Here is a 15,881-nt window from a genome sequence, read left to right as displayed (position 1 = left end):
AAAACCCCCAAATTTTCTAGGTTTTCTCACACAACCTCACATCTCCAAAAGATTTGAATAAAATCACACCCAAGGCATCTTTCTCTCTCAATAGCAATTTAAAACCCTCATGTGATTATTTAAAAAGAAAATAGGTAACCTACTTTCAAAAATCACTCATCTTCTTAAGCTAACAACAAGATTTCAAGCTATTAAAGGGGATTTCAAAAATCATCAAGATCTTGCAAAAATATATATAACTCAAAAAAAAAAAAAAAAACCTACCTCAATCTTATTGAAAGAAAATAGATGAAAGCCCTAAATTCGACGGTGTTGAAATTCGATCTCCACCGCACACAACGAAGCCCTCGAAGAGTTCTCCAACTTTGATCAAGAAACATGGGTCAAAATGTTTATGGATTTGGAGAAATCAAAGATTTAGTGAGTTTTGGTGTAGGAAATGTAGAGAGATGGAAGAGAAAAGGGTCTTTAGAGAGAGAGGGAGGTGTATAAAATGATATACACTTAGCCCAAGGAAGGAAGAAAAAGAAAATTTTCGGACTCAGCATCACCCGCACGTGCGACACTCACTCCCGCACATGTGGTACTCACTCTCGCACGTGCGACACTCACTTCCACATGTGCAGAGCGTGCTTCCCGCATGTGCGGCCTTCATCCCCCGTACTTCCACTCTCGCACCTGCATAAATTACAGTGACCAACCCAGAACTTCCTCTGTTTTCTGCACGTGCGGCCGCATCTCCCGCACGTGCGGCTCAGCCCTCAGCCCTCAGCCCAACTCAAGTGTAAAATCCCCAGATTCAACTTCAAGCCACCCGAAACAAGTGGAACTCAAAATTGAAATTAATAGAGACAAAAATTTTGAGAAATAGATTTCAAAAATGTTGAACCCAACGTGCACAAAAGAAAAGTAAGACGGGTTACATACCCGAACATCACATAACCAAGTATTTAATCGTTTGAATAATATTATGGTACCCTTGCGACAAAACATTACAAGGGAATATGTCTTCACAAGCCATCTTTATCAACCATATAGATACATGATAACTAAATAGTAACAACTACATTTAACGTCTTCAAGCACAACAATTAAACAATCACAACCATAAAAAGCACACCATGAGTCCACCTGTAAGTCCAATTCAAAACACCCTTTGTTTTTGTTTTAAAAACCACCCCTACATTTGCCGGCTATTATACGGCAGGAAGTGGGCACCCAACGAAAATCATCTGTTTTTTCACTTTTGCCGGCTATTATACGGCGAGACTGGGTGGACACCCAAAAATATTTTTCCCACATTCGTCCAGTAATAAGCCTAGATAGGGCAATTGGGCACCCTTATAAACTCCTCGCGCAGGTACCAACACAACACCACACTTCCAAAATCGACCCTTACTCGGACTCGTGTCAATTAACAATTCATTCACATTTTATTCCATCAACAAACATCCAACATTACCAAAGAATTGAATACAACACAAACATTTAAGAAAAAATAACATTCAAACCACAATCCCTTTACCATAACAACATCCACATCTTTCATCTATTTATTATTCACAATATATCATCAATCAAAGGAAATTCCATACAATTTAGTGTTTCTACTGAATTTGAGAGTTTAGGGTTTTACCAAATTTGGGGGTTTTTCTCATTCATCATAGATATAGGTTTTAACAACATTTATATACATGTTTAAAAAAAAGAAGAAATTTCAAGCAAAAGTTAAGCAAAATGGTTATTTAAGCAAAACATGGGTTTGATCCAACAATAACTTCAAATTAGTTCATAAGTCACAATTACACCATAAAATCTCTTCATAATAAAGAAATATTAGGGTAAAAGTATCCTTACCTCAAATAAGTGAATGAAAACTCAGAAAACCCAAAGTCAACGAAACCACGAACTTCTCAGGTCAATAGAAAGCCCTTGACGCGCTCTACAACCTTTCTCAAAGGATCTGGGTGAGAAGATGCTCTAGATGAGTAAATCTAGATGTCCAAGCGGAAAAAGTTGAGCTTAGAGGGGAAGAAGAGGGACTCACGGTTTAAGAGGAGAAAGGAAAGGAAAAATAATGAGAGAAGTGATTTGGGTCTATTTATAGTAGTAGAAAATAGCCCTAAGATCAATGAAAAGAATAAGTCCAAGACCCCCCCAAAGGTAAGGCCCATTCAGACCCAAAATTCTGAAAATAAACTCGCAAGGGTCGACCCCTGTTGTGGTGGTGTCAACCCTTCAGGAAGAAATGACAATGCTGTTAAGGCAAGGTGGAAGGGTCGCTACTAAATTTCAGTAACCAAACTCAAATTCTGCAAGATACAAGGGGTCGACCCTTCTCAGACTGATGTCAACCCTTAAGGTCAACAACGAAGGACAGGTGTCGCCACCACCAAGGCTGGTATCGACCCTAAATGCCAGCAACACTTCCAGAAATTCAGCAACAGGTAAAGGTTTACCCTTAGGAAGGCTGGTGTCAATCCCAAAATAGAATTTCTAAGTTCCCAAGTGTAGCTCAACTTTCTGCGCCCCCTTTCGGAAACTCGAAATAAGCCCTACAGTTCGGATTCCCGCGGTTCTGAATCTTATCTTACAAGTGCAATGTGAAATAAATAAAAATCGAAGAGTCCAAATTCGACAAATCATTTGTAAAATTGACTTTGAATAAAAAAATGTCAAAATTGGACTGCTTTGCCAGATACAGAGTCGCTACCTAAATATTTTATTTTTAGAAAATTTAGAAAACCCATGACTCGTGCCAAAGGCCACATGTCCGTCATCACCAAGATTGTCTCGGCTCGGGAACTTAGGTACGAGAGGGGAAGGTCATGAATGCATTTGAGTACCCCCACTCGCCGAATCAAAATCGGCCTCTACTAATCATGATATGATTCTTATCAACATTATATGCTCTTATTCCAGTTTATTAGGCTAGAATTTACTATGTGATACGCGCACACAAGGTATAGACTAGTTTGCCCGAATTGAAACAATTCAATTTCATGTTTGTTTTTCGAAAAGGGTTTGAGTTTGCCACATAACAAAGTGGGCTTAAAGTTTGCGAATTTGCCACTTGACAAAGTGGGTTTAAACGTACATCCATTGAATCATTCCAATTCAAGCAACATGCCTTCATCCACAGACACTCAAACATTTTAACACGTAAGCACTTAACCTCATGGCAAGCATGCTAGTCATGGCAATCACTTACACTCATGCAAATATGCTAAAGCACTAAAAACTCACCTAGTACTCCAAGCTAAGATAAAACAAAAGAGTTAGAAAAATATGCATGGCACCAAACTATGCAAGATAGCTAATGCTACGCATGCAATAATGCAACTAAAATAGGTTCAGCTACTTAACATGTCATTTGCAACAATTTGGCGGTCTAAGCACGTATTCAAATAAGTATTGAAATGACAATGCAGTTACAATGATGAACCAAGCCTTGGTGCATGTAGGACAAATGAATGACTGCAAACATGCAATATGCTATTTGAAACGTGATGCCCCTAATCTAACCATCAAAAGCGGATAAATAAAAAAGAGAAAAGACATGGGTTGGAAGACATACACATTATTACAACATTTGATCCCTCACGCAGAAAGGTGTGAATCTATGTCCGAAAGTCTAAATTAAGCTAACTATTACAAAACCGAATGAATGAATAATAATTAACTTAACTAAACTAATTAACTACTTTATTACAACAATTGAATCAATTAACTATTCTAGTTAACTAACTAATTACAAAATGAATTTAAATAACTAATCGACTAACTAATTAGTTACAACACTTTGCAAATTAAGTAGCTACAAACCAATTAATTACAACAAGATTAATTTACATTCTACAAAATGCGTAAGTGAAAATGGATGAAGGTTGCATGCACAGTGCTTGAGAGCTACTTTGTCTGCCCAAGCCGCCTCCGTTTCACGTTCAGCCACTGCCTCTGTTTCCTACAAAACTGCACTGTTGGCCACCTACTGAGGGCCTACCATGCATCACTGATGGCTGGTTGGGCCTACAGAAGCCTGGCCATGCATTAATTTGGTGCAAAGTTCTATTTTTGTGTTCTGAGGTGAACCAGTGCAGATAAAGCATCCTCAAGCTCTGTTTGTCCCATTCTTCTTTCTCTGTCATGGAAAAGCCTCAAGAGAAGATTGAAATTGATTCCAAAGCCATCAATGAACAACATGATTGCTTGATGGTTTCGGATGCAATTTTGGACAAAAGTCTATGAAATGCAAATAATAAGACCACCCCTCCCTCTTATCATAGTATGAACTCAAAGAGGGAGGTTGCAACGCTTCAAGAATTGTAACGCCCTGAAAATTGGGTAAGGTATATCTATTTATACTATAAAACCCACCTGATAGACAAACACATATATATAGCTAACTATTCCATTCATCTATTTCCATTAAATCCCAAATGCCAAATACATGCTATTCACATCTCAATGCCCCAGTTCCAATCACAAGCATACATTTTACAACAAGTATGAAATGGAAGCCGAACAGGTAATAAGTGCCCTACAGGCTTACAAACTTATCCAAGAACATTCTTGGTTACACAAAATGGAGTTTGAACTCAACGCAAATACAGCCTTAGACTTACATTAAAAAATAACAATAAAACAAAAATAAAACCTCAGCTCCGAGTCCTCCCAAGTTAATGTTTTAGCGGAGGCATAACACCTGTATGTGAAATGGTTTCCCTTATAGGGTGAGCCACAACCTAGTAGAGATATACTACACAACATATGGACCATGACAAGACTAAAGAAGAGTATGCTCATGCCATGATCATGATAAAACAATTTCTCTCTTTTTATAAAGCATGCAATGCTGAGATGTAATAACAGATATAAAACCAATTTCATTTTAAACCATATATGTTATGTTATGTGAATACAGGCTCCATGAATTTCTAAGTAAGTGTCTGCAAGTAAGCCCTAATGCATTACCACTGTCATTTTTACCAATAAACTAGAAGGCTCGACACCTAACCGCGCGGTTGCACACCCCCTACCCAGATTCACCAAGTATTCATCTTTTCTCAAACAAATACATTTCCAAACATTTCTAAAAAACAGATACATTTCCAATGAAATGAATGTAATGCAATGTCCAATGCAACAAATGAGGAATGTGGTTCAATTTACCTAAGTCTCATGCATTTCTACAACAATCATTGATATCCTCCACCGATAGCCCAAAATAGAAATTTCTAAACAGATATTTAGGCAATTAAATTCCAAAAATTCTGATAAATACAATCTATTCCATATCTCATCAAATATGAACAACTACACTAGTTTTCATATCACAATCACGTCCGGTAACCTCTCAAGGTCCATTTCTAACCGTGTCGATTTTATTCCAATAGATATATTAAGCAAAATAATACCTTTAATGCCCAAGAAAATATCATTTTCTTTCCAAACTCATTCTCCAAGCATTATTCAACAATGACATCTTATTTTGATCAAAAGCCCTAAAAGTTAAACATAATTCCTTTGTTTTCTTTAAAAATGCTCTTTTGGTTGCAAATCGGTAAAAATTTCAAAACCGATCGAATTGAAGTCCATTTTTGTTCAAATTTAAAACATAACTCTTTCATAACCTTATAGACATATTCCAAGCTTACACTTTCACAATTTGGGCATCAACCCTTTATTTTTCTCAAAATTTTCCTTTTAAGCAAATAAATCACAAATTTTTCAAAAATTCTAATTAAATTATGTACAACTCTAAGCTCCATATAATCAAGTAAAAGTGCATGTCTTCCAACCCCGCTTCTTTCTCCCTTTTATTTATCCGCTTTCGATCGATAGATTAGGGACACGTTTCAATTAGCATACCTTATGCTCGCATGCGTGCATCATTCATTTGTCTTGCATGCACCGAGGCTCGACATACAATTCAAATTGCATTGTATTTCAATACTTATTTGAATACGTGTTTAAAACATGTTATCAAATTGTTGCATTCATATGCCATCTTAGATAGCCGAGCCTATTTAAATTTCATTATTGCATGTGTTACATTAGACATTTTGTATAGTTTGGATCATGCATATTTCTAACTAACTTTTGTTTTGGTTTGGAGTACTCGGTGAGTTTTATGCTTTAGCATGCTTGCATGTGTGTAAGTGACTGTCATGATAGCATGCTTGCCATGAAGCTATTTGGTAAAGTAATTAACTGCATGAATGCCTGTGGATGAAGGTTTTGTTGCTTGAATTAGAATGATTCAACAAGTGTGAGTTTTAAGCCCATCATGTTTGATGGAAAATCCGCACTTTAGCCCACTTGAGAGTGGTATTTTCAAACTATTTTTGAAAACAAACATGAGTTAATTTGTTCTAAGCGACTTAGTCTATACTTGCTTGCGAGCATACATAGTAAAGTTAGCTAATAACCGGAATAAGAACGCATGTGTTTATAAAACAACATATCATGTTTAGTAGAGGCCGATCTTTGATCGGACGAGCGAGGGTGCTCATTTCAAGACCTTCCCCTCTCGTATCCAAGTTCTCAAACCGAGGCAACTTTAGTGATAACGGACACGTGGCCTTTGGCACGAGTTAGGTTTCTTAAATTTCCCAAAAACAAAATATTTAGGTGGCGACTCTGTAATCTGGCAAAGCAGTCCAATTTTGACATTATTTGATTCAAAATCGATTTTCCAAAATGATTTGCCAGATTAGACTCTTTGGTGTTTATCAGTCTCACATTTGACTTTGTGAGATTAGATTCAGAACCGTGACAGGAGTCCAAACTGTAGAACCAATTCGAGCTCTCCAAAAGGAGGCGCAAAGAAAGTCAAGTCTACAAATACCAAGATAGTACTAAAATACATTAGGTTGTTATTCATTGAAGAAGTGGTACTTGAATGGATTTTTCACTCTTTCTGGAAGAACAGATCAAGCCTGGATGCATGAATCTCTAGCTCCACTACAATCAAAATTCCTGGAAAGTCCCTGCTACAATTGCAAATTAACAAAGGGAAATGTTGAGAAGCAATAATTCCAGCTAGAAGTACTACCAGAAAAAAATTAGGCATGTCAATACAAACACCAAAAATTACAAAGATAATTAAAAATTCAAATTAACAATAAAAAATTTAGTTTACTTTGCCAACCACAAACAGAAACACAAAATTAACTAAACAAAACCAATCAATATGCAGGTTGTATATACACACATATATGTACATATATGTTTTTTGAGCATATATATGTTTACCATTTTATCAATGGATTCAGCAGAGCATGTCATGACAAGCATGTCAAGCTAGTTTGTTCAAATTTCACTATAGGTATGGAGCATAAATATTATACTAATATAACCGAGAAATAAATTAGATGAGATAAAATGAAATAATATCAAGATTAATAGTAAACAGATCAAAGGAGTTCAATTATCTTACCATCCAAATCCAATACTAGGGTAGTGGATTTCATTTTCTGGTGTGATCATGGATATGCTTTACATATACAAAAGATATTTCAAAATCTAAATATTTTAGTTCAATTTTTGCAGAACTAGCCACCTTGTTTGGTTTAGACTAATTTTTTGAAAGTTACGATTTTTAAAAGATGGCATAAGCTGATGCCCTACTCTAGCCATTAGAGTAGAAGAATTGATCAATATAATGTAAGAATATCATTCTCGTAAGAAGTTGCCACAACAACTATAGTCACCAAAAGCCAAAGAACCAGAAAAACAAACAAAAACCCAATAACCTTCAACCTTGTGATCACATTTTTTAGAAAATCACCAATCCATCATCCAAGTTTCAAAGATCAAAACACAAAATCAATGACTCCACTTGTTAATGAAGAATTAATTGCTTTCACCAACCAAGCCACACAAACCTTAAACAAGACAATGACATCCACCTAATTTGAGACTCACAAAGAAAGTTAAAGTAACATATTATTTGTCAAAGTAAAAATGTGAAATAGGATGCTGCACCCACAATTATACAATGCTTGCATATATATAGCAAATCTACATAAAAACTAACGTCGAATAAGATAATGGGTCCGCCTTAGGATGCATAGAGTTTTCTTGCTTCATCATGTCCACAACCTTGGCTGTAAATTGCTTCATTTCCGCCTAAAACAGAAGTACAATGAGCATATTTAGGCCATCAATTTAAAATTTAATAGCAGGACAAAGTGAGAGGGAATACCTTGAATGGCTCATTATCAATTTGAAACTGAATTCCAAGTACGAAATGCAACCAAAGAGCAAATCCACTGTTCAAAAACAGAGTCTATAAGGCAAAGTTCACTGATAACTTAAGCGGTGTAGTGGATCTAGATAAGCTTCTAAAGCTTAAAAATCTGATCTGTCTTGATCTCTCACATAATGGTTTCTCATTGAGCATCAACAACAGTGTCAACTCTACCTTGACCAACTTTGAAACTATAAGATTAGCTTCTTGCAACTTGAGCAAATTCCCAAACTTCTTGAGAGAACAAGCCAGATTGCATTTTCTAGAACTTTCAAACAACAAAATTCATGGTGAAGTTCCAAAATGATTATTCAATATGGGGAGAGATTCATTGCATAATTTAAATCTTTCTCATAATTTCCTTACAAGTTTAGAGCGTCTTCCATGGAAGAATCTGGGATATATTGACCTGCATTCCAACTTACTCCAAGGACCACTCTCTGTTCCACTTAACACCACATATGTTTTCTCTATCTCAAACAATAAATTGACCGGAGAAATCCCTACATTGATTTGCAATCTAAGTTCACTTGGAATTCTTGATCTGTTTAATAACAATTTGAGTGGGTTGATTCCACAATGTTTTGGGAAACTTCAGCAATAGCCTCTCGGTGCTGAATTTAGGGATCAATAACTTTCGTGGCACATTTACTGCAACATTTACCAAAGGCAACGTGCTAAGGAATCTTAACTTGAATGGCAACCAAATTGAAGGATAAGTTCCGCGATCGTTGCTCAATTGTAGACACTCGAAAGTTCTAGATCTTGGAAAAAATAAGATAAATGATACATTGCCCCACTGGTTGGGAACTCTTCAAAACTTGCAGGTTCTTGTCTTGAGATTTAATATGTTTTATGGTCCTATAGGCACCTTCAAGACTAAGGGCAAACATCATTTCCCCAAGTTGAGAATTATCGACATATCTTACAATGAGTTCACTGGGCTTTTGCCAACAAACTATATCAACCAATTTGAAGCTATGATGAATGCGGATGAACATGAAATGAAATTAAAATACATGGGTGAATACTATTATCAAGATTCTATGGTGGTAATGATGAAAGGATATGAGATTGAATATTCAGTAATCTTAACGGTCTTCTCAATCATTGAATTTTCAAGAAACAAATTCCAAGGAGACATTCCGAAATCTATTGGGAGGCTTAATTTGCTTCGGGGTCTTAACTTATCCCAAAACAACCTCAAAGGTCACATCCCAACTTTACTTGAAAATTTAACGAATCTTGAATCATTGGACCTTTCCTCAAACGAGCTTGTTGGGGAGATTCCTCAGCAATTGACAAGTTTGAAGTTTCTTGCCGTACTAAACCTTTCGGATAACCAACTAGCGGGACAAATTTCTCAAGGGAGCCAATTTAATACATTTGGGAATGATTCATACAATAGGAACTTGGTCTTGTGTGGATTCCCCGTATCAAAGAAATGTGAGGAACAGCAACCATTGCCACCTCCACCAACATTGCAACATGATGAAAATTCATATCGGGAGGGTAGATTTAACTGGATTCCCTTTATTGTGCTACTTGATTAAACAGATCTAGTTTTGAAATAAAAACATTAGCAACTCAATATTAGCATATACATAGAAACCATAAAAGAAAATTCAACAAAGTAATGCTTTAAAGATAAATTCTACTTACCCAAATGACGTAATTTGTTTTTTTGCTAATTTCTTCCTTTACTGCATCAGTGAGCACTCTTTTTGGACCTCTTCACCTTCTTATATTGTTTTTCTTCAACAATTTTCATCAGCCATTCTGGACTTTGAGTTACTAACATAAGATATCCCATAACCATTCCAAATACAAAGCCACATCCATACCCCATAACAACAACTTTCCAGTTAAACCTGCCCTCCCAATCTGAATCTTCGTCATGTTGCAGTGTTGGTGGAGGTAGCAATGGTTGCTGTTCCTCACATTTCTTTGATAAGGGGAATATACACAAGGCCAAGTTCTCATTGTATGAATCATTCTCAAATGTATTAAATTGGCTCCCTTGAGGAATTTGTCCCGCTAGTTGGTTATCCGAAAGGTTTAGTACGGCAAGAAACTTCAAACTTGTCAATTGCTGAGAAATCTCCCCAACAAGCTCGTTTGAGGAAAGGTCCAATGATTCAAAGTTCGTTAAATTTTCAAGTAAAGTTGGGATGTGACATTTGAGGTTGTTATGGGATAAGTTAAGACCCCGAAGCGAATTAAGCCTCCCAATGGATTTCAGAATGTCTCTTTGGAATTTATTTCTTGAAAAATCAATGATTGAGAAGACTGTTAAGATTCTTGAATATTCAATTTCATGTCCTTTCATCATTACCACCACAGAATCTTGATAATAGTATTCAGTCATGTATTTCAATTTCATTTCATGTTCATCCGCATTCATCATAGCTTCAAATTGTTTGATATAGTTTGTTGGCAAAAGCCCAGTGAACTCATTGTAAGATATGTCGATAATTTTCAACTTGGGGAAATGATGTTTGCCCTTAGTCTTGAAGGTGCCTATGGAACCATGAAACATATTAAATCTCAAGACAAGAACCTGCAAGTTTCGAAGAGTTCCCAACCAGTGGGGGAATGTATCATTTATCTTGTTTTTTCCAAGATCTAGAACTTCCAAGTGTCTACAATTGAGCAAGGATCGCGGAACTTGTCCTTCAATTTGGTTGCCATTTAAGTTAAGATTCCTTAGCACGTTGCCTTTTGTAAATGTTGCAGTAAATGTGCCACAAAAGCTATTGATCCCTAAATTCAGCACCGAGAGGCTGTTGCTCGAGTTTCCCAAACATTGTGGAATCAACCCACTCAAATTGTTATTAGACAGATCAAGAATTCTAAGTGAACTTAGATTGCAAATCAATGTAGGGATTTCTCCGGTCAATTTATTGTTTGAGATAGAGAAAACATATGTGGTGTTAGGTGGAACAGGGAGTGGTCCTCAGAGTAAGTTGGAGTGCAGGTCAATATATCCCAGATTCTTCCATGGAAGACACTCTAAACTTGTAAGAAAATTATGAGAAAGATTTAAATTATGCAATGAATCTCTCCCCACATTGAATAACCATTTTGGAACTTCACCATGAATTTTGTTGTTTGAAAGGTCTAGAAAACGCAATCTAGCTTGTTCTCTCAAGAAGTTTGGGAATTCGCTCAAGTTGCAAGAAGCTAATCTTATAGTTTCAAAGTTGGTCAAGGTAGAGTTGACACTGTTGTTGATGCTCAATGAGAAACCATTATGTAAGAGATCAAGACAGATCAGATTTTTAAGCTTTAGAAGCTTATCTAGATCCACTACACCGCTTAAGTTATTTGATGAAAGCCGCAAGTATGTTATTTAATTTTGCTCCTCACAACATCAACTTCAGTAACATATGGTTCACTAGTACCTGAAAATTGACAAGGTCAATTGACAGCATTATCTTATAGCCACAATTTCACGAAAAAATTGCCAACCAATAACACTGAAAGTTTATAATTGAGTATCGAAGAAAAAATTAGCCACATGTGGAAAACATGCAGAACAGAATACCATATAGGAAGTTAAAAAATAAATGATAAGCATACAGATTCACATGACTTGTATTCCCTGCAAACAACTTCTTTCATCCTCTCCTATTGCTTATATTCACTATTCACATGACTTGTGATGCAAAACACCACACAAACAACTAGAACATCCTTATAACCACCAATAATAAAAATTGCAAAGTAACAAAAGTTCAGATATTGTCAAGGCATCCTATAGAAAATGTCTTATTCATGATTTTTCTAAATTTATTTGCTTTACCAAATCCTTGAAATTAATAATTACTGTTGATGAAAAATTGCCTTAGAAACAACAAAAACATCCAAGAAAATACTAGGGAGAGTTATGCTTAGGTCTTAATAGGTGGACTTATTGTCCAATAGATCCTATGATAATTAATGGCATTTTTCATCAAACACTATTAAAAAACAGTCACTAATTATTAATTTTCAGCGACAGTTTGAAAATTGTCCCAAAAAACACCACTAATTATAAGTTTTAGCGATAATTTAAAAAAATCGTTACAAAAAAATGTCACTAATTTTTAACTTTTAGCAACAGTTTGAAAATTTTATCACAAAAAAACGTCATTAATGGTAAGTTTTAGCGACAATTTATAAAAAACCGTGACAAAAAAAGGTCACTAATTGTCAATTTTTAGTGGCACGCAAAAAATCGTCACAAAAAATTATTTTTAACGACGATTTTTCTAGAACTTATTGTCAATAAGACTTGATGAGATTTAAGTCTAACTATTATGACCTATTGGTAATTTACCCAAAATACTAATAGAAACTTGAACAGCACTGGAAACATCACCAATAAAACAACATACCATAAAGACCAAAAGAAATCATCAAAAGCAGCTATCTTTTCTTCCCTCTATCGATAAAGATACTAGATACAACATGACATAGAAGTTACAAAGAGATCAAAGCAGGTTCAGGATAAAGCACACCTTCTTCCTTTCAGACCAAGCATTTTTAGCATTCTAACAACTCTTCCAACAGGATATAATATTAAGGAAAGCCACGCCACTGGCCTGACCTAGAGGCATTGCAAGTGACACAGGTTAAATTAACTTAAAAGCACTCATATCAACCCATCACACAAGAGACAAAAAGAACTCTTTTATGGTGACTGTCAAAAACTCCAAGTGATCTTTGGTTCAATTCAAAAGAAAGAAGCAACTTCAAGACTTGCCACAAACCTAGCAACCTCAGTGACGTTGTGAACAGCTATACTTTTTGGAGTAATTTCAGTGAGGAGCAAAACAGCAACCTGATATATCATTAAAGGGATAATATCTGGTTTATGACACACATCAATATATAAATGAGTTTCTATGCAGGTACTAACTACTAGCTAGAATACAAGAAAGCCAAATATGTATTTATAGCAAATACAATCTCAGCAACTTTGGACTGACAAATTCTAAATTAGGAGACCCACTAACAGCTATACGGATTTGACATTTGGAGAATAATCTTCTATTATGGCCTAAAGCATTAATGATAGCATGTTTGGGCATTCAAAATCTCAAGCTTTATTTTTATCCCAAAATTTTCGGTATTGAATATATGTCCTTCAACTAATTAAACAAGGAAACTTTCTTTTGGATAAATAATTAAACAAGGAAACTGAGACATACAGTCATCACCCCAGTAGCTGCACTCACACCAGCTTCACCAAATATTGTCGTTGCTGCTTTTGTGACAGGTGCAGTTGCTCCAATGTTTACCACACTGTACATAAATAAAATCTACAATAAGACATAATATTCAGAATCATGTTGAGAAAACAACACCAATGATGATTGCAAGTACAGAAAGGGCAATACGTTGTGCCAATAAGTAGAGTTGTTAGGAACCGCGTAACATCAATGCTGAGCATTTTGAAAATACCATCCTCAGATTCCTTTTCAGCCAACTCTCGCACCTGGTATACATCAATATCAAATAAACAATGACAAGTTCCTAATTTTAAAAGAAAAAAACAACATGCATGTGTGCACATGCACACAAGATTGCAAAATTTCTACAAGCTACATTCTTTTCTATGATCATTAAAAGATAATAGTAGCCTATAAACATAGAAGCACCCGATTGCATGAACATGTATCAAAAAGAACAGCAGCCTCAAACATAAAAGTAACCAATGGTGGTTTGCATACAATAGTACATCCCTTTTTTATAAGCACAATAATACATCCCTTCTGTCTTCAAAAACCTTAAAACCACAGACCATTCTAAGCCTTAACTGCAAATTAAATGTTGTAGATGGCTATTAAACTTCTGACCGTTATCCTACATCATTATATACAAAGCGTATTTTCTATTCAATCACAACTAGCTCCACCATCCATTGATTTTTCAACCTAAAACCTAATTCCTCAACCTCAACTCTCTCCCTGCCTTGTACAACTTAACACCAACTACCCAAAATTAGTTGTAAAAAATTCTTGTCAGTTAAGAAATTTTAACAGCCTTTAAATCCAAGTCTATTCTGGCTCTTCCTCACGCTACAAAGTCTAGAACCTTTCTTTCACCCTTTCAAAGCCAAATCATAGAAGATATCACACAACACATGTAGTGAAGAAAAATATTCTGCTCTACAAAATGAAAAGAGGTTCTTTTGACCCCTCGAAGGACTACATGTTGCATTCTCTCCAACATATTAATTGGGTTGGGGCCATACATAACATCTTGCTGTTAGTCAAACAAGGCATTCTTACCAGTAAATGCAATTATTTTTATTTTTATTTTTTAAAATAAGTGGGGGAACAGGCGAACGGAAAACTGCATCATACGGAGATGAGACCAGCCAACTCTTAGACTCCGATAAATGCACCCCGTAGGGTAGCAGTACATTAACTAGCCAACACTCGTCTCCAACAAATGCAATTAAGCAATAGAAAAATGTGTACAAATTACACTTTACCATTTATCAAGAAAAACTAACAACAAAATTCAGGCATAAGAAGCTGCTGCGGATAAAGAAAATTGAGAAGTGCTTTCATTCACAAATTACACTCTTTAAGTACAAACAACATTATATAGGCATTATTCACCCCAAAAAAAAACATTAAATAGGCATAAACCCAACAACTTGAATTCTTAAGAGTTCATTCCTATCACAAGACAAAAATCTAATATGAAAAGAATAAAAATAAAACTAATCCCCATTAAGAGTATAAAATGTGTACCTTCCAAGGCCAAAGAGTGGTAATTGAAGTTTCAGCCATAGTGAAAAATGCAGAGAGATCCAGAAGAGCAGCCAAAACCAAACCTTGCTCTTTGAAAACCCCAAGAACCTGCGAAAGTTTCGGCCAATAACTCTTCAATAACAATATGTTCTGTCCTATAACCCCATAACCCAAATCCACAACCCCTTCCGCCGTAAAAACTCCTCGGCAACCAAACACTAAAACCCCAACAATAGTAGCAGCCAACACAATGGTTCTCCGATTTACAAAAAACCCTAATTTCAAACTCGTAATCGAGTCTTCAGCGCCATGAACCTCACTTTGTTGAAATCTACAAACAAAACCCTGATTTTGTTGGAATCTGGAACTGAACAAGTCGTTGCGAGTAGATGGGACGATGCAATTGGTGGGAATTCGAGAAGAGAAACGCAGATTTGTAGGGAAATTGGTAGTGGGTAATCTGATCTGAGGGTGAGAGGTAGGGAGAAATGAAGGGTTGGAACGAGGGAAGAATGTTGATGGATTGAAAAGTGCGGATTCGGCTGCTACTTCCATGAGAATTCTCAACAATCTGTAGAAACTGTAGCTACACAGAGAGAGAGAGAGAGAGAGAGAGAGAGAGAGCGCGCGCTAAAGAGGGTGAAGAGAGTGTGATGCTACTGAACTGGTTGTGTTCATCATCTCTATAGCGACCCCGGTCTTTTCCCATTTGATTATTGTATCCGGACTTAGGTTCCGTAGATTCTGTCATTGTATAATTGTTGTTGTTGTCCTTCATTTTCTCATTTGGAATTATAGGATGTGTTGGGTAGGTTTGTTTCAGGTTGGTTGGGTTTAGAAACCAAGTGTTGCTGTCCAGGTTTTTGGTTTTTTGCTCG

General features: G+C 36.0%; 1 protein-coding gene across 4 annotated transcripts; it reads right to left on the bottom strand.

The window, feature by feature from the left end:
* Nucleotides 1–7,754: 7,754 nt before the first annotated feature.
* On the bottom strand, nucleotides 7,755–15,681 carry LOC114306101 (putative DUF21 domain-containing protein At3g13070, chloroplastic). 4 transcript variants are annotated; one of them, XM_082873654.1, is made up of 4 exons: nucleotides 15,004–15,681; nucleotides 13,639–13,736; nucleotides 13,450–13,543; nucleotides 7,755–8,133 (listed from the first exon to the last, which is right to left on the bottom strand). In XM_082873654.1, exons 1-4 carry the CDS (start codon nucleotides 15,556–15,558, stop codon nucleotides 8,026–8,028), a joined length of 855 nt encoding a protein of 284 aa, XP_082729780.1. In that variant the 5' UTR covers nucleotides 15,559–15,681; the 3' UTR covers nucleotides 7,755–8,025. The 4 variants fall into 4 exon arrangements, with proteins under 4 accessions (XP_082729780.1, XP_082729781.1, XP_082729779.1 ...); XM_082873655.1 differs by lacking the exon at nucleotides 7,755–8,133 and adding an exon at nucleotides 10,153–11,658; XM_082873653.1 differs by lacking the exon at nucleotides 7,755–8,133 and adding an exon at nucleotides 12,830–13,079.
* Between the last annotated feature and the right edge of the window lie 200 nt (nucleotides 15,682–15,881).

The sequence above is a fragment of the Camellia sinensis genome, chromosome 6 (assembly GCF_055761805.1).
Source record: "Camellia sinensis isolate YWXY chromosome 6, ASM5576180v1, whole genome shotgun sequence".
In the NCBI taxonomy this organism is placed as follows: Eukaryota; Viridiplantae; Streptophyta; class Magnoliopsida; order Ericales; family Theaceae; genus Camellia; species Camellia sinensis.
Note: the sequence above shows the minus strand (reverse complement) of the source record. Positions and strands in the feature narration are given on the sequence as shown.